The 19,897-nt window shown below is 41.1% G+C and overlaps 1 protein-coding gene across 1 annotated transcript; it reads left to right on the forward strand.

Moving 5' to 3' along the window:
- The first annotated feature begins 594 nt into the window (after positions 1–594).
- Positions 595–19,344, forward strand: chrnb2 (cholinergic receptor, nicotinic, beta 2). The gene is made up of 6 exons (XM_032519058.1): positions 595–937; positions 9,472–9,617; positions 10,275–10,319; positions 11,960–12,069; positions 13,739–14,867; positions 17,007–19,344. The coding sequence occupies exons 1-6, from the start codon at positions 880–882 to the stop codon at positions 17,157–17,159; spliced, it is 1,641 nt and encodes a 546-aa protein (XP_032374949.1). The 5' UTR covers positions 595–879; the 3' UTR covers positions 17,160–19,344.
- The last annotated feature ends 553 nt before the right edge of the window (positions 19,345–19,897 follow it).

The raw sequence follows: 19,897 nt of genomic DNA on the forward strand, positions 1-19,897 counted from the left end.
AGAGCGCCTCACACCCAGGGTCCAAAAGTAACTTTTTTTGTCCACCAGCCAAATGGCTAGTAAAAGGATCATCATTGTTTGTCCAGCCTCTTGCATATTTTACCAGCATTTGGCTAGTAGATGATACTAATTTTGGACCAGTCATACCTCAACGCAGATCTACATTTACAGATTTACCTGGCCATACCATGATTGTGTTACACTGAATGATTTTAGTCTCTAATTTATTTTCTCAGTAAATTATTTGCAAGTGGAGTAAAAAGGCCTTGATGCAGATGATGCATCATACATTGCTTGACAGAAAAATACATATACATTTAAAATTAGAAGATCCACAACACCGTTGCTGTTTAAGTATTTGACCTGAGGTTAATAAGAAGATAGAGTTGAGATATGCCATTTCGTTTGATGAGGTTACTAGTGAGCACCACAGACACTGTACGTACCTTAGAGCAATGAATATTATATGGTGATGATGTGTGACTTTGTGCGAGGAAGACACTGGCATCGCTAGATGATCTGTGGAGCCTCTGAGGTATGCCACATCCGCCCCTCCCGCATCCTCCCCCTGCTCATCTGCGCGCCCCCCGCCCCGCCCCCGCCTCTCCAGCGCGTCGCATCGCTGAGCGGTGTTCAGCACGGAGAGGCAGCACTGCACGATCCAGCGCACAGTTTACCTGGACCCGCTGAGGTAATTATATTCTCCCCTTTTCGGGTGAAAAAAGTGCGGACCGACGAAGAAACCTGACCTCACCATGCCAGGTAGAGAGTGAAAAGAGCTTTGGATCGTTGGGGTCAGGGGAGTAATACTGCGGGTGAGCTTGGGGTGGCCTCTCCATCGCAACACCTTTCGGGCTCGGAGCGCGCTCGGACGCACGTATGATGATGGACGGATGGCCGCTGCTGCTGCTGCTGGCTCTCCTCGCCATTGCGGGAGGTGAGTAACGTGTCCGTCTAATGGCTCCATCGATGCGCTTTTGTGTGCATCGTCACCTTTGTAGGGCCAAAACCATCACGCGTTCGTAAATTCATAGGATCTGAATGGGTTTCTTGAAAGTAATGTGGGAGTGAGTGTGGAAACAAAAGGAATGTTAGATGCTGAAGAGAGGCAGACGTTGAGAAAATGACTCTTTCATTGCTGTGTCACCATTTTTCTCATAACGGCAGCGAGCGCGACGGAATGATGTAGTGGAGAAATATTGCCCACTCCATATCACATGCGCACACAGTGTAGAAACACTAGCAAATACAATAGCTAACATGATTATCCGTTGACAACCTAAAATCATTTATTTTTTATTTAGGGTATCTTTTAAACTCAATATAGGCCTTACTTTATAAAGTAACACTATGTGGTTAGTGTTTTTAGTATTGGTATCACAATACTGTTATAGACTTATTAGTGAGCCTATTTGTTTGGAAGAATATGACACATTTTGCAGACATTTTAAAACATTTAAATGTTTCCCACACATCGTTTTTTGCTGCTAGCAGGCTGGGCATTAATTAGCTGCTTGAAGTGCACACAGCAGAAATATTTGTAAATGAGCAGGCAACCTACATTAACCTCAAAAAAACTCTGGGCCATTGTGGCATCAGTTATGCTTACCTCTCACATGAGGGGAGGGGGGAGAGAGAAATTATGTTATCACCCACTTACTCCCCTCCCTTCTCTCTCTCCCATTAACACTGAGGTCTTGTATTGAGTGGGCAGGTTAATGAGAGACACGTTGAGCAACTTCTACATCCTGTCACCAAAGGACAAATGATGTGTCATTCAGCAGCACAGGAACAGTATAACATCCTTAACAGATAAATGGTCTTTTTGTCTTCATATAGGACATGTACATGTAGATAATCTATGTCTTATTTACAACGCAGTTGTTGCAGTGCAGTAGTAGCAAATTAGGTATGTGTTAAGTGGAAAGCCATTAGGGTGTTTGGACATATTTTACCTCGTAAATAGGCTGTAATTTGGTGTTAATTTCTGCTCAGGGAGGGATTGCTGGAAGCAGAGTGGAAAACACATCGGCTGATTGGTTGAAATTACGGCTGCCACTGCCTCAATATACCCAATCCATAGTAGTGGTAGGGCAGAGGTCAAGTAAAAAACATAGCCACACACATACATACCCACACAAACACACACACACCACACACACACACACACACACCACACACACACACACACACACACAACACACACACACACCACACACACACACTCATGCCTGGCCATCTGCCTGCATTGACTAACTGTTCATTATCACCCATGGCGACAACATGCTCCTGCTTTCTCTCTGGCACACATACACTTCCACTCTTTCTGACACAAACACACACGCACATGCATATACTGAAAGAGAGCTTTACACCACACAGTTCACCCCAATACATCCAGCGAAGCATTCACAGAGATAGAATACAGTAAAAGATCCCTTTACTGTAAACTCTTTCAAGCTGCCATTTATCAGTTCAAGCTCCAACTCCAGACACACACACACACACACACACACACACACACACACACACACACCACACACACACACACCAAACAAAGCAAACACAAGTAATGTTTGTAATACTGTAATGGTTTTCGTCATAATAACAATGTTGGAATTATATTGCACTCTTCAAAAACACACTGAGTGTTTTATAGATATAAGAACACTGAGATATACTGTACATACAAATTTGTCATACAAATCAACCATCTTCAGGTTACGTGCAAGGAACAAGCACTAAAATGGGCACCTACACACAGAAAACTTAAGTCATATTTTAAAAGTAGGTCAGTTAATGTTTTAGTTTGTTGGTGATTCAAAGTACAAACATACCAAGTGTTTAACATATACAAAAGCAGATACATTTAAGATAATGACTACTCACAAGAGCACATTATATTCATAAAAAACATAGTGTACAGGAGTAAAATTAGGTCTTTGTAGTGCGAAATAGAAAAATCTAACTAACAAAAAGTCAATAAAAACTACAAATAGAACTACCTAAGAACCAACTACTGGAATATAAAATGTAACAAGAATATGTCCTGTTTATGTTCCTCTAAACTTGCTAAACAATATTCGGTTCCCGAGTTTTGTTGATCATTCCCTAAGTTTAAACAAGAGATTTGTGCACAAGAAAAAATGCTACCAACACGAAATATTCCTTAAGGTGCTTCAAAAACAGTGGAGTACTAATGACTCATCTCCCCTTAAGGGCGAAAATCTGATTAGCATCATCCTCAGAGACTATATACTCAATCCACATGGTCGTACGCACACCATGGACATGAACACATTTTAGAGATTTCCTACAAAAAAGCTACAAATTACATAATTGTAAAAATTGCACTTAGAAGGGACAGCATTTGCACCAACTCTGACTAAGTCATTTGTAGATGTGGAATTAGAGGGAGAAAATCATAACCGTACACCTCCAGACATACAACAATACTTTCTTAAATAAGACTTTAACATGCACAGACGTGCACAAAAGGAGTCTTACATTCAGGGCCTATGCTAGGGCGCTCAAGGACATTTCACCACCTGTCTCAGACGCTGCCGCGATGTGGCCATCCTGTTGTGTGAGGAGGATGTCTCTTGTCATTTCCCCTGCAGGCCATGCATAATAAACAGGTCTGTGGTGCTGAGTTGACCTGATGCGTGGGTTACTGGATATGTAGCATGGAGTACGTCAGATTCATCACCCAAGGACGTCTAGTGTGCTCGGATTAGTTTTACAGCATCACTTTTATCAGCGGTATCTTATAAAACAGATGTGTTTGACGCACAGCCAAGTCATCCTCTTTGCATGTATGACTGGGTGAGGGTATGCATGCGCCATAATCTTTGTCCTCTGCTTTATGAATGCACTTAGTGAATATCAACAAACCATTTTTCTTGGCAGCGCTACAGTCTAGAAACTTCTGCTCAGTCACTATAGCCTGTCATCACTTTTCTGCTGCACTGTTCCAGCCCACTGATCTCTGCAGCATCTCAACCTGCACATTACAAGCACCCTCCTATTGTTTCTCTCTCTATTTCACTTTCTGTCTTCATCTTGCTCTCTCATTTCCTCTGTCTCTAGCTTTTTGGACTGAGTCCCAACACACAGCAGCAACCGGATCTTATCAGTGGATAGGGGCTCCATCTGTGATAAGAAATGTACCGACAGTCACCAAACACAGGCCTCTATTTGTATTGTGAGAATGTGTGTGATTCTGTATGTAAAACCACATGCTCTCATGTGGGATTTGTGCGAGATTGTGTGTGTTTGTGCAAGAATGTGTGTGTGTGTGTGTGTGTGTGTGTGTGTTTGAATGTAGTAGCAGCACACAGCAGTATGTGGCCCTGGAGATTAGAAGGAAGAATAGGAAGAGAACAGAGATTTAATAGAACATTAAACAGTGAAGAAGAAGTGGCAGATAAGAGACATTTGGAAAGTTGAGAGTTTTACTTGTTTAATGCAAGTGTGTTTGAAATAAAAAAGTTTGATTTACATTGAGGCAAGGTCGTGCTTATGTTGCTCAGATGCAGGTGTGTAGAAGTGTATTCAAGATAACATAAACCCTCCTCTAGTGATAAGATGTATAATAACATACCATGCAATCCCTGAAATATGCACCACTACAGTTGGAAAGCCATACCGTCTTTCATCAAACAGCTGAGCTCCTTGGGCTGTAAATAATACAAACCATACTGCATATCCCCACTGTGAGGATTTCATAGCTTCTGTGCTTTTCAACTGTAGATTCTTTAGTAGTCTAAAACCAATTTAAAACTTTCCACAGTGTTTGACTATACCTTTGATAATCCACAATATAAAAAAGAAATTTGACCGGTATATAACATTAAATACAAAACATCATTGGATTAAGATTTTGACTAGAATCAGATAAAGAGCTTTGTAGGTTCAAGCTATAGGTAGATGTGTTTCTATATTTGGATGAATGCTTGGCCCTACTTTATGTATTTGTAATTACAGGCCTGACAAAAGTCTCTGTAGAGTTTTGTGAGGCTAATTTGTAAGAATAAACTTTGATGATACATTATTGCTAAAACGTTCAAACTACATGATATCTAATAAATGAAACTAAGCAGTTACTGCTGTCTCTTTAACTGATCTTTTTTCTCTGCAAGTCTTAATATCTATCAGAATTGTAAATAATGATTTTTTTTCATCAGTGATGAATCAGCCAATTACTCTCTCAATTAATTGATCAATTGGCTGATTTACATTAAATGTCATAAATAGGTATTTTTATTCTGCAAAAACAACCTACGATCTGATTTTATATAAGGGCATTGTGATTAGGTTAGTATAAGTATTATTATTATGGTATTGTTCATAAGAAATGAATTAAGTACAGAAGTGTAGTAAATACATACAGAAAGTTTGACCATTCATCATTAGTAGTAATGGAAAATGCATGAACTCAACTGGCCACACTTTTCTTGACTGTGGAGAGTGTCGAATTCAGGGACAATAAAGCTTCTTGTGCCCTCAGTTAGTCCACAGTGGGGATGGCTTTGTTTTTGGAGAGCTGTGATATTGCGGTTGGATGGAGGATCAATATTAATATCTCATTCATGGGAAGTATGGTGCCAATTGGGTGTTGCCAGTAGATTAATGCATCTCTCCATTATTGATTTAAAAATATTTCAGCATACTGCCAAAAATCTACTTTGGCAGAGCACAGAGCAGAAAGCGACCCTACTTTCCCACCACCCTTTTCTCATTTGAGCGAGCTTATAAATAGAGATCATCGCGGTAATAGTCTAAGCGGGATAATTCAATTTAGCTCTTGCTTTTACCGCATTTTCTCCACATTTGTCTCTACAGCATGTGTGAACAATGGCCCCTATGTAGCTTTATAAACTGCAACATGTGCTGTTAAATGTAACAATGTTGAAGTTACAGCCATTTTCCAAGAATCATGAGTAAGACCCACACTGTGAGGTTCATCAACACACCAAGATCAAGGTCTTTTAAAAGAAAGAAAAAGAAACGGACATAGTAGTGAAGCAATCAAACACTGAACATGGCTACCATCTTGTCTGTTCCTCTGCTGTCACACGTCTGTGTTTGTGTGTGTGTGTGTGTGTGTGTGTGTGTGTGTGTGTTTGCATGCATGTACATGGTGGTGTGTAACTTCCCTTGCTCCAGGGTCTAATGGGTGAGCCCTGCTGAAATATTCATAGTGTCACATTAAGTTTGCAATATTTGCACTGGAAAAGCAGAATACAACCTACCAGCAACATTACAACTAAGCTCGGCCTTTAGCATGACAGCGTGTCGTATAAAGAGAGATTTCAGACTTTCTTTTGTAGCACTGGGTGCTGAGGATGAGGAGGAACATGTTTGTGCAGTGATCAGGCTGGAGTGTGTGTGGATATTTTTATCCCTTGCTCTTGAGATAAGAATAAACCAGAAAAGCTCTCTGTTTTGGTCTCTAATTTGTCTCAGTGTCGCACAATATTAGTCTATACTTTCATTCTGAGCCCATGCATGCAAATATTTTAGTGAAAAAAAAGCAGAAAATATGAAGACTCAGAGAGTGGATATGTGAGACAAAACTGCACGTTCTTTTTTTAATCCTCATCTCGAGTCAGATTTGCTTCAACAACACACTTTTTTATTCTAGTAAGTGCAGGAGTTGATGTGGAAATATATTGAAATAATACTGAAACATTTCAACAGCCTATGTCACAATGTTAAGATCCTGAGAAAATACACATATATATATATATATATATATATATATATATATATATATATAGAATCAATTTAGCCTTGGACTTTGTGTTGGCTTCTTGTAAAGCAAGTGGGCTTTGACTGAGGAGCTTTTCCCTAAACCCACACAATTACTTCTACTCAAACAATATGATATTAAAGATGAGTGGTTTATGTTTTAGGTGCTTTGGTCTTTTAAGCAAATACATTACATTAATTAATTTTTCATCCATTTAAGGGCCCAGATGCTTCAGGATGTTTGATATAATGTGAGAAAAATAAAGCAAATGCAATCCTTCTTACAAACTGTTTTTGCAAAGAAAAACAACTGCATATCAGTTGGAAAAAATTAGCAAGATGTTTAACATGGCATCTAGTTAGTTTGAAAAATAAGCTACCATTATGAGTATGGCTGATGGAAATGAAGGCCTTTTCTGCTTCATCATTGTTTAAGTGAACTGTATTAGCTTTCTGTCTTATCCAACTGTATTATTGCTTTGGGCTTCTGAGAATAATATACATTACTCATATGGTTCTGGCACAGACAGTAATGTTTATTTCCCTCATGATGTGCACACACACACACCACACACACACACACACACACACACACACACACACACACACACACACACACACACACACACACACACACACACACCCCATCAAAAAAACACAGGTGCCTGGCACAATAAACAACCAGAATGCTACATGTATACACACATGTGCTGACAGGATGTGTATTGATGATGGTGGATTTGCAAGAGTAGGGGCAATAAATGGACACTGGCTGTCAGCGACGGGGAGATGGAGATAACAGGAAGGATGAGAGCGAGGGAGACAGTCAGGGGAGTGAGGAAAAAATACGGGCCGGCTCAAATGATGGAAAGACGTTTAAAGAAGATGAGACAGGACGCAGGAAAGAGCATGAGATTAAAAAGGAAATGAGGGGGAGCGAGGAATTGCATGTTTAGTTTGAGGGGCATAAATAGAGTCCTCATTGATCCAGAGACAGAGGCTATCATTCCTGCTCAGTGAACACAGCAGTGCTACGGGGTGGAAGGTCGAGATCACGGGGGAAATAGAGGGGGAGGACTGACTGGCAGTAGAGCTGAGAAACAAATTCTGGGGGAAATGATAAAAACAAGAAATCAGTTTAGTACATTTGGGAGTTTATTTCTCTCGTTTTTTAATTTTTACATCTTAATGGAATTAATCCCAACGGTTATTCTGTTTATCTCTGTCATGTTTTTTAAAATTGTATTTCCCATCACGTATGACACATTTTTTTAATCTTTGTCGTTTGTATCTTATATATAGTATTTAATATTTCAATACAATTGGTAGAGCTGCAGTTAACTATTTTTAAATCATTGCTTAATTGGTTAATTGTTTTATTAATCGATTAATCATTTGGTCCATGAACAATCATCACATCTTATCATCACATTTCTTTAGGCCAGAGATGATGTCTTCAAATATCTTGTTTTGTCCAATCAACAGACCAAACCCCATTAAATGAAATATATTTTATTTACAATGGTATGAAAAGGTAAAAGTCCTCACATTTAAGAAGTTGGAGCTAGGAATAGTTTTGCATTTGTTTTTGATAAAATACTTATTTTCTGTCAATTGACTTCCTGATTAGTGTTTAGTTTTGCACAGATGATTTATGTAAAAAAAAAAAGTGTAATAAAGAGGAATGTTTGGGTCTTTGTATTTAATCATATATTATTTTTGATTGCTCTCTTTTCCCATTTATTTAGTTTTTTTAATAATCATTGTTTAGTGCATAGACCCCTCTTGAAAATGAAAGGGTTCATCCTATGTATCCTTAAATAAATACAAAAGTCTGTGTTAATTTATCCCACACTAGTGTTTGTTTACAATATCCTGCTACGTTAATAACAGGTTCAGATACTCCATTGATACCACACAGTAAGCAGCCTGTGTTTATCTCCAGGGGGAACGTGTGAGGGAATTGTGAGAGGGACTAGATGCAGCAGAAGCGAACAGATGCCAGAGAGGCATGGAGTGAGAAGCGGGAGAGAGAAGGAGGCAAGAGGAAGGGCAGAACAGTTGTTTTTCTACATGAATCAGTCTCTCAGTAAAACACCTCCCCTTGTGTGTGCTATTGTGACAGCCCTACCTAAACTTAACCACTCACACAGATATGACTGCAGATGGAGGGATGTCGGACAGGTGAGAGAGAAAGTAGAGAGAGAGAAAGAGAGGGGGAGGGGCAGATGGGGAAAGACTGGGAAAGAGACCTGAGAGATAAAATGAAAATAACCCAAAGCTACAAAAGACTGGCAGTTGGAGAGAAGCGCAAAACAGCAGACGAGAATAGATTGAGACAGAGCAGAGGCCCGAAGAGAGTGATAGAGACAGAAAGGATAGCTATAGAGACATTCAGACTGGTTGACTCATAATTATGATGTCAGATCTTGTAAGAAATGTGCATCAAGCTGTGCTGACGTGCTCCAGTCAGCAGCGATGAGTAATGCCATAGTTCAAAGGCTTCGCATTCTCGATACACATGGATAGCCAGCTGTCAATGCTGGCAGTGAGGGCAGTGACCAAACAGACAAACCCCAACAACACCACTGATTCCCTGCCCTTGTATGATAACTATACTATATGATAAAAGAAATTCAAGTGAGCCACAGATGGCTGTATCATTTTCTTCTCGTGATAGACGCAGATGATGATAATGATAATGTGTTCTCATTACAGGCGGCCTCGGGGCAGACACAGAGGAGCGGTTGGTGGAGCATCTCTTGAACCCTGCCCACTACAACAAGCTGATCCGTCCTGCGACAAATGGCTCCGAGCTGGTTACCGTGCAGCTGATGGTGTCGTTGGCCCAGCTCATCAGCGTGGTGAGTGTGCACGCGTCTGGGCTTGTGTGTTCGAATCTGTGTGCACCTTTCACAGCATGAGGACAATCAAATATGTTACACATCATTTTATTTTGATATAATGCTGACTAATGCTGTTCCTCCTGACCTACTGACTCTGCAAAATGATTTGTATTCAGCTCTCATGGTTAAAGCTGAAAATGAAGATGTCTAATGATGTAAATCCCAGGAAATCTCAAGCCAATCTGATATTCATTTAATCCTTGGGCCAAGGCCTGATCTGTTTCATGGAACTCATCTTGAGATTTCTTTTTTTTAAAGACATACCAACCTTTAGTGGTGGAGAAGTATTAAGATCTTGTACTTAACCCTTGTGTTGTCTTCCCTTTGACCATGAAAAACGTTTTTCCAATATTTTTCACCCGTATTTCGACTTAAAGTTTGAAATACGTTGGCAATTAACCAAGCAATGAAAGATGTTTTCAAGATGCGTATTGCACTACAACTGCAATTGAACTACAATTCAGGATATCTGGGCTTTTTGCATCAATGTTATGCCATTTGTTTTAGAAGGAAGTCTGTCACACAAGTCTATCAGCTTGATGGAAGTGCTGTAATGAATCACTGAGGTAGCCCTTTAATCCTAGTTTATAATGTATATGTTTTCTTTTTCTGCAGCATGAAAGAGAACAGGTTATGACCACCAATGTCTGGCTAACACAGGTGAGACTTCCCACTCTTCTCCTAATCTTATTGCCCTAACATGTAGTAAACAATCTGCCACACAGAGAAAAAGAAATGAAGACAGAATAATTATTAAAATGTAGACCGAACAAGGAATTCCTTATTTGATTGTTGATGGTTTTACCTGCCAGGTAAGTGTAAATTAATCACATACCACAAGCAACATGGATGGTAGTGACGAATGCAGACACAGAATAATGCTCACTCTAAAATACATTACAGTATACATGCTATATAAATTATATAATCATGGGCCAACATATTTATTAAACCAGTAGACCATAGTACATGAGCAGTGGTCCAGTTTTTGAAGGGGACAGGTACATCCCCGTGTTCTATGTTCCACTAGTTGTGGCTGTGCAGCGTCTAATCCCGCCTCCACTCATGTGGAGCAGCAGCCCTGAGAACTGACATGACTGGTGAAGTGTCAGAAAGGAAGAAAGACATCAAACAATACATATCCTCCACAACCCCAAATCTGACAGGTGAAATATGAGTTGAAGAGAGTTGAAATGTATGAGCAGGAAACACAGATTCTTTTTTTATACCCAAATCACAAATTGTCAGTCTGTGGTTTTGGATGAGACCTCACACTGTGAGTAATGTGACCCTGACTGAGCTGAGCTGTGACCCTCTTCTACATGACTGGCTATTTGTAAGCTTACAGCTGAGGCCTGTAACATGGTAGAACATGTGGGTGTACACATTTACATATACACACACACACACAACACACACACACACACACACATTGCATACAAATGCATCCACCTGCACTCATTGTCAACATATGTTCTTGTTTACGGGAGGAGGGAAGGTGTTAGGACAAATTACACAAAATGTACTGTATGTTTAATTTGGATGTAAATTTAGATCTAAATGAAACTTCTCAAACAACCTTTTGTGTAAAATGTCTGCTGCACTTTTGAAAATAGGTTATTTATAGCTTCATGCATTTTTCTATCTCATGTTGACACACTTGCAAATACACCTGCACCTGAGCAAGTTAGAATTTATAACATGGAACAGAGCGTATAATGGCCATCAGTGCTCTATGGATCCCTTGCTATTGGTAAGCATGGGAGCCAAAACCAGCTGTCCTGAGCCAAGATAAACTGTAATGACCATAATGCATCACAGTTACTGCAGATGACCTAGCAAGAGCATTGCAGCTCCAACATGGCCAACCTAGAAGAGCCAGACAGAACTGCTCTTGCAGGTCACGGAGGCTTCAGTGTAGCAGTGGCAATGACTGACCCAGAGCATACAGAACAAGAGAATGCTGTCTTTTACACAAGGTTACCAAGATGTTTGCTGAAGCAAACACACACACACACACACACACACTAATCATGCTGATTGGTCTGTGGCTGCGTGTGTTTAAAGGACAGGGGTCACGGTTGGCATGAGCGCTTCACTCTCTCTCTCTCTTTGGCTTCTAGTTAAAAGTATGATGTAAGCGTGGAGGGACACACAGCACAGGATGTTCCCCAGGCTTGTGATGTGTCATTATGACCACAGACAGACAGATAGACCTCCTCTCTGCTCCTCTCAAGACGTCATCTTTCTGCTGTACTGGCGCATGAGTGATTAAGTATTTGGTTTTTATTGGCCCTCAGGAGTGGCAGGACTATCGTCTGACTTGGGTCCCTGAGGAGTTTGATGGGATGTTGAAGGTCAGGCTACCCTCAAAACACATCTGGCTGCCTGACGTGGTGCTCTACAACAAGTGAGTCAATAACTCACCCTCCTGCCACCACATCTGAAGACACATGAAGGCTCATGCATGGATAGATACATGCATGCTCATAAATATGCACAAACAAACCACATACAGTTCTTATCGAACTGATGATTTGATCCAGCTGCCACCATTGTACTGTAAGTCACTTTGGATAAGAACGTTCAATAAATGCTGGAGTTTCACTGTGTAATACATGCAGGCCTGCCACATATGACTGAATATGTCCACTGTAATCTGTTCACATCATTCATGCTACATTACATTCCTATACAGTACAGAACACTTCAAAGATGGAGTCATCTGCACAACACACCCAGATATGTACAGCTGACGCATACAGTTAACCAAAAAGAAGCACTTGAATATATTTACACACATCCAAATTCTTCTTTCTTTTTGGGTTGTTATAAAATGTGACGTGTATCTATTTATCTGCATGCACACATGCTTGAAATATATCTATGTATTTGCATTCTAATTTAGAAAGTACTTGGATTCGTTTATAAGGGATCCCCAGGGCCAACAGTACTCCAATGCTACAATACTTTGCGGTAATTTGATTAAACACCAATTTAATATATACACTAAACAACTATTGGCTATTTCCAATATTCCCAATTGTTATCCCAGACTTGAGGGTAGGTTAAAAACAAACCGTATGGCGAATCAATGCAAAATCACATATGTAAAATAATCCAATTTTATGTTCAATGCTATTAACTGTAGTGCATTATATAACACAAACACACTTTTCAAGAAACAGAAACTTCAGTTAAGTCCAATTAGCTTGCATGTCTGAGGGAGGTACGGATGCAGACCACTTGTCTCAATGTAATGGAAACTAAGTGTCAGCCTACAGTATGGAAATCAGCTCATCAGTACAGAGTACAGTGATCTGTCTGGCCTTCTCCTATTTCCTGGCTTCAGTTCTTACTTTACTAAAGATTAAAAGATCCCTGACCCGCAGAACTCTGGATAAAATGATCTTGCTAATCCCACGAGCCCCAGGTCGACACGCTGTCCTCCCATTCAAACTCCTGGAAACAGCAGTAGTATAAAGCTGCTAATTTGGAAGTAGATTTTGTAATTGAATCTGCAGGAAAGTTGGTGGGCAGGTGGGTCAATTGTGTAATGAGTCAAAATTATAAATTACAATCTTTCATTATGTCTCATCTCATAACATTAATCATCATTACTTATATTTTTAAAAGCTTACGTTGAATGGAAATTCAATGTGTTGTTTTAATGTTGTCAGCTGACTTCTGACCGAAATTTCTAATTCCAGCTGTTTAACTTGACCCAGTCTGACCTGTGAGCTGTGTTTCCTGTCTAGACTGCATGCTCATCCTGTTCCTTGTGTTTGTAGAAGCAGGTTTGTGTGTGACCCTGCTGTCCTGAGACGCCTTACAGCCCCGCAACCTCCACATCCGTGTATGTGTGTGTGGGTCTGTGTGTGTCCTAGAGCTCTTTAATTAAGCCGTATTGCATAATGAGATGCGTCATGTTCCACAGATCATAAGACTCAGGGGAAACATCTCATTATACTTTATGTTAACTAAATTTTTTTTAACTAATGGATCACACAAAGGTTTCTGTTTATGTCTGACACCTTCTTTTTGTCTTTCATCTCCCTTTTCATCGCTCTCAAACAAAGTGCTGATGGGGTGTACGAGGTGTCATTCTACTCTAACGCGGTGGTCTCCTACGACGGCAGTATCTTTTGGTTGCCCCCAGCCATCTACAAGTCAGCCTGTAAGATCGAAGTCAAGCACTTCCCCTTTGACCAGCAGAACTGCACGCTGCGCTTCCGCTCCTGGACCTACGACCGCACCGAGATTGATCTGGTGCTCCGCGCTGACGTGGCCAGCATGGACGACTTCACGCCCAGCGGTGAGTGGGACATCATCGCCCTGCCAGGCAGACGAAACGAGAACCCAGCTGACCCCACCTACGTGGACATCACCTACGACTTTATCATTCGCAGGAAGCCTCTTTTTTACACCATCAACCTCATCATCCCGTGTGTTCTCATCACCTCGCTGGCAATCCTGGTTTTCTACCTACCCTCTGACTGTGGAGAGAAGATGACGCTCTGCATCTCCGTGCTGCTGGCTCTCACTGTGTTCCTGCTGCTGATCTCAAAGATCGTCCCGCCCACTTCACTAGATGTCCCTCTCGTAGGGAAGTACCTGATGTTCACCATGGTCCTGGTCACTTTCTCTATCGTCACCAGTGTGTGTGTGCTGAATGTACACCACCGCTCGCCCACCACACACACCATGCCCCCATGGGTTAAACTGGTGTTTCTCAACAAGCTTCCTGCCTTGCTCTTCATGCGCCAGCCCAGGAACAGCTGCGAGCGCCAGCGGCTGCGCCAAAGAAGGAGGGCCCAGGAGCAGAAGGAGGGTGGGCGCAGTGGGGAGGCAGGGGCCTTGATGGTGGGGCTCGGGCTGGGCAGCGCTGGCGGGAACGGAGGGGGAACCTCCACAGGGGTGTTCAGCAAGGAAGACAATGACCCTTGTACCTGCTATGTGAACCGGGCGTCTGTTAAACAGTTTGGAGGGGATCTGGGAGGTGCAGGAGGGGGATCCATGGATGGTCTAAACAGGGTGAGGGAGAGCCGGGAAGGGGGCTCTGGAAACCTGCCTCGGGGAAAGCAAGCAGCAGGAGGTCCTGCTCTGACTCAGGCCCTGCTGGCTCAAGCCTGTCCGGGCTTTGAGGAGGCTGTGGAAGGAGTACGCTTCATCGCTAACCACATGAAGAGTGAGGATGATGATCAAAGTGTAAGTTTATATTATCTGTTATAGAGTTGCTTGATTGTGGAAAAAATAAAATCACGATTATTTTGATCAATATTGAAATCACGATAAATTACCACGACTACTCGATGACTTCTGGACAGATGCTGCAATTATTGAACGTAAACAGTGGAAAGGTTAAATGACTCAACAGTAAAAAAAAAAAACTCATACAACTGTGAAATTTGCCTTAATACTTTTCCTATTTAAACTTTATTTTTTCTTTCAGAATACAAGAAAAACGGAATGAGCTATAATAGTTTTTCTTGATTATTCTGTTTTTGTGATCATTGGGAGCAGAAATACTAATCATGATTAAATTTTGATTAATGGCACATCCCTAATCTGTGTGTGACCATTTACACCATTACAGTAATAGTCTCTGTTGCTCCCTACCAGAGCCCGACCAGTACTGGACTTTTTAGGGTGATGGTGAACAAAATTAGATAACAATATATCAACAGCTATTAATTTCCTTACATAAATAAAAAATAAATATGCCTTTTATGATATAGTATAGATACAGTACTATAGATACAGTTTAACAATAAACTCTATAGTCAGAGAGAACAGTAATAGCCAATATAAATTTAAGTATTTAAAGCTGCTCTAGTGAATATCTTTACATTAAGAACAGATCAAGTGACTATGTGTAATGCTCATAGTCACTAACCCACATGGAATAATCACTCTCTAGCTTTACTGTTTTGGTTCACTCTCGCTCCTAGAGACACTAGGCAGCTATTTTCAGCAACAAAATGAATTTTTTTTAAATGCTGATTAACCATTGTGTGCTGCCTTTCCAGCACCAAACAACGACAGACACAGTTAGCAACTAGCTGAGCGTTAAGTGGAAAGAGAGAAAGATATTTCTGGTTTGGTAGAAACTAAAAAAACAAAGCTGAGAGTAAATATTGGACTTAGGTAGCCAGAGACACAAGTGCTAATGTTGTCACATGACTGCTAGATGTGTAAATAGGCAACACGTTAATTATGTCAACTTTATAATGTGATAATGTCAATGTTTGTTTACAGCTTTTTGCTCCGCGTCCAAGTGGTGAAAACAAATAAAAAAATGAAACATTCAAATTATATTGTTTAACTAGATTCTTAACGTTAAACACAAAATCACAAAATGATGCTGATGCCAATAAATCCTTTATTGCTGCAGTTTAATGGTCTGCAATTTCTTGCCAACACACACTTCAATATTATATATTTATATATCTGTGATAAACAGATTTATATCAGCCTGCCATATTAAAATGAATTATTATCTTGTCTCCATGTGAATAAAATCATAATGTAAATTATTTTATGTTATGTGCACATTTTGCTAACCATAAAAAGCATCATGAGCAGCACATATCTGTCCTTTCAGTGCCAAATCAAGTTATAGTGACAATAGAGCGGCACATGAGTCCTGTTTAGTTCTGCAATTTTTGAAACGCATGGGGGATTACACCAGAGCATAAGCAAAGGAGACAGATCTGGTGACGCAATCATAGCTCTCTGAATATTCAACACAGACATGTAATTATAGCAGCGGCATGACGTATGCATAGAGAAAGAGTACAAATGGAGAAGCTCTAGAATAGAGGGACCAAGAAAGTAGAATGAGGGTGGCATTTTTCATTGCTTTTCCTTTAGGCATCTTAGAAGATCAGCCTTCTCTCCTAGAATGAAAGAAAAAGACACATGAATTGACAATCCTCAGTAACTGTCCTTCATCGACATGGTTATCATCTCGTTGCCATGCCATCGGCTTTAAAATCCTCTGTCTCCTGGCACAGTGAATGGTGTGACAGCCCTTCCCCTCCCCCTCTTCCCCCAGTCATCATCGCAGGGGTTACAGTGTGTCAGCACGCCCCTCTATCTCTCTGCCCTCCATCACTCTCTCTCGTCTCTCATGTCCTTCTCCATCTCCTTGACTCGTGTTGGACCTCATCAGAGCCGTGTGGCAAAACGAGTCTCTGCTCACATTAACCCTTCACCTCCATTAACCTTCAGCATAAGGAAAGGCAAGGGGGTAGTTAGAGAATGAGAATGAGAGGTGGGATTCTGCTCACTCTAATCTGTCTCTTCACCCCATCCTAAACCCCTTTTGTCCCTCCCCGTCCACAGGTGAGCGAGGACTGGAAGTACGTTGCCATGGTGATCGACCGCCTCTTCCTGTGGATCTTTGTGTTTGTGTGCGTGTCCGGCACATTAGGCATGTTCATGCAGCCACTTTTCCAGAATTACACAGTCAAGACCATCACCAGCTCGCCAGGCTGACCATTGCCAGGCCCAGAACACGCTGACCTGACAGCTCCCCCAACCAATCAGCACAGCAGGACAAGAGCCAGAGGTGGGGGGGGGGGCAGGTCTGGGATGTATTGTGTCTACTGAACTGGAAACCAAAACTGGAACTGAACAGCAATCACGCCCATTACCTTTATAGTAACATTTTTTGCAACGAACAACTGTTTTTCTTGAATGAAGAAACAGGTAAACACCATCATACTATTACAGTATCTGCAGATTTTTGTCCAGATGTTTAATGGACTGACCTCCCCTTTCTGGTGGAAAGGTCCCTCCCTGCGCTCCTCTTCAGCCAGTCAGGGAGCGAGGATGCTTTGATTCCTTGTTGAACCTTACGCCAGCCTATCAACACTTTGCTCCGCACTATCGATGCTGACTGCGTAATTGACCCATGACTTGCCCGCCTTCAACTATGACATTACTCATCCTTAATATTGACTGATGTCAGAGGGAGCTAATCAGAAAGGGAAGGGAGGTTCATATCAAAGTTCTTATACATTTATTTTATTTACGCCAGTGAAATGATTTAGTATATTTTATCATAGCATAGCGGCTTACCACCATATAGCATTAGGAATATATTACTAAGATTTCTCTATGTGTTAGCTCATGCGAGGTTCTGTTCCTGATAGAGAGGTTATGGTATGTTGTATGATTGTATAGATTAAACAAGAATGTGATATAAACTGTACTACACAGCCTGTGATGCACACACTAACACAATATGTGTACAAGCAACAGATTGTGAAGGAAAATACATGGAGCGGGAAGAAAAAGCCAGGTTGCATTATTTTGATAAAAGGGATAAAGTAATAGATGCATGAACAGGGTTTTGCTTTGAGAGTTGTGCACATTAAATCGAGGACAGCAGCAGCCCGGTGTGCCAGAGGGCCCAGCTGCAGTGACAGGAGTTCAGCTCCAGAGAAACTGAGGAATCTGAGCCAAGATGGTGGATAGGACCTCCTATATGATGGACAGTAGAACATGATTTCCCCAAGATGGAGTATCTAGAGCTCAGTTGAAATGTAGCAAAGATCAGTATTAGAAAAAGTAACATGTAAATCAAATTATATTGATGATGGGAAGGGAACTCTATCATGGAAACTAAGATATTATGTGTATTTATATGTAATTTCATATTTCAGTATGTAATGTTCAAAGCATACGTGTGTGTGTGTGTGTGTGTGTGTGTGTGTTTCTGCAAGTATGGAATGTGCGCCCCACACCCCAATGCATTGTCACGTGTCAGATACAATATTAAGAAGAGCATACATGTGTGTCTCCTCCTCCCTTCTATTAATCTCTGGCAACCTCTCTCCAGTTCTCTCTCCTTTATCTGGTCTTCCATGAACAAACACATTTCTGACATACTGAATCCATTCTCATAATTTCTCATTTATCGCAGCAGTTTTCTTTTTTATCATGGACTGGCTGATTTGTCCACAATCTTCCCAGGTTCCCTGACAGCTAAGTGAGAAGCAAAAGGCACGCAGGAAGTGGTGGGTGAATTTTCAGTCAACAAGAGAGAAACAACAAGAGGGCCAACACAGTAGCAGTCGCACCAGGCAATAAGTCACAGATGCAAAAACAGAATAGAAAAGATAGGTAATAGTGCAAATGTTATTGACTTTATAATGATGTTGGAGACTGAATAAAAAATTGATAATCTGACCACAGCAAGCACAATCCAGATAGTGAGGAGGAATAAAGCAGAATAGGCTGAGACAAAAGGCTGTTAGTGTCGTTTCTCCATCGGAAAGCCAATTTAAACTCTGAAAAACTGTTTAATCCTCAGTCACTGTTGTTCGCTGTGGTTTTGCCCAGCTTTTCTTTGGCCAAGTCTCAGCTCAGCTCAGTTCTGGATTGGGAGCTGTCTCTCGAGGATGGGATTACCCCGGGATCCCAACAGATCTCGGACAAGTGTGAAAAGCCTATCAGAGACCTGTGAAAACTGTAGTCTGCAGGGCTCCACACAGACAAAGTGCTGCTGTCCACTCTTTTTCTCTATCTTTGACCTTTCCCTTATCCTTCCTTTTTTCTCACTTCCTCTCTAATCAGGCTCCTCCCATCTTTCACCATTCTCCTTCCCGACTCTCAAATCTGCTCCTGTGCACACCTTAACCAGTCCAATAAAGGTTGTAGGTTCAGATTAATCAAAGTATGCGTCGTGTGGCATGTTTTTACTCTCACACACAAAACACCCACACACACACACACACACACACACACACACACACACACACCACACACACACACACACACACACACACACACACACCCACACACACACACACACACACACACACACACAAAACAGACACACACACAGGCATTCTACAGTAAATTACTGTATTACCCAAACTTCCCATGAGTCTTACACAACAGGATAGAATAAAAGAAAGGAATATTTCCTGGCTTTCTAATGTGGAGGCTGGCAACTTCCTTTATATATACTCACAAACACGCATACCTTCACACTCCCGCAGTGCTTTTTTTCTTCTTGTAGGAAACAGGGCTTTTAAACAATCATGGGTGTAGGGCCTGGCCAAGGTCACTTTGTTATTATTATTCTGCTGTAAAAACAGTAATGTAGGTATAGTTTTTACCTGTTCATATACACCTTATTAACTCAACAACAGAGGTCACTCATACTTAACTACAACCTCTTATACTGTATATAGTTAATTAATATGAGAAAGATATATATTAGC

Source organism: Etheostoma spectabile, chromosome 6, assembly GCF_008692095.1.
Source record: "Etheostoma spectabile isolate EspeVRDwgs_2016 chromosome 6, UIUC_Espe_1.0, whole genome shotgun sequence".
Lineage (NCBI taxonomy): Eukaryota > Metazoa > Chordata > Actinopteri > Perciformes > Percidae > Etheostoma > Etheostoma spectabile.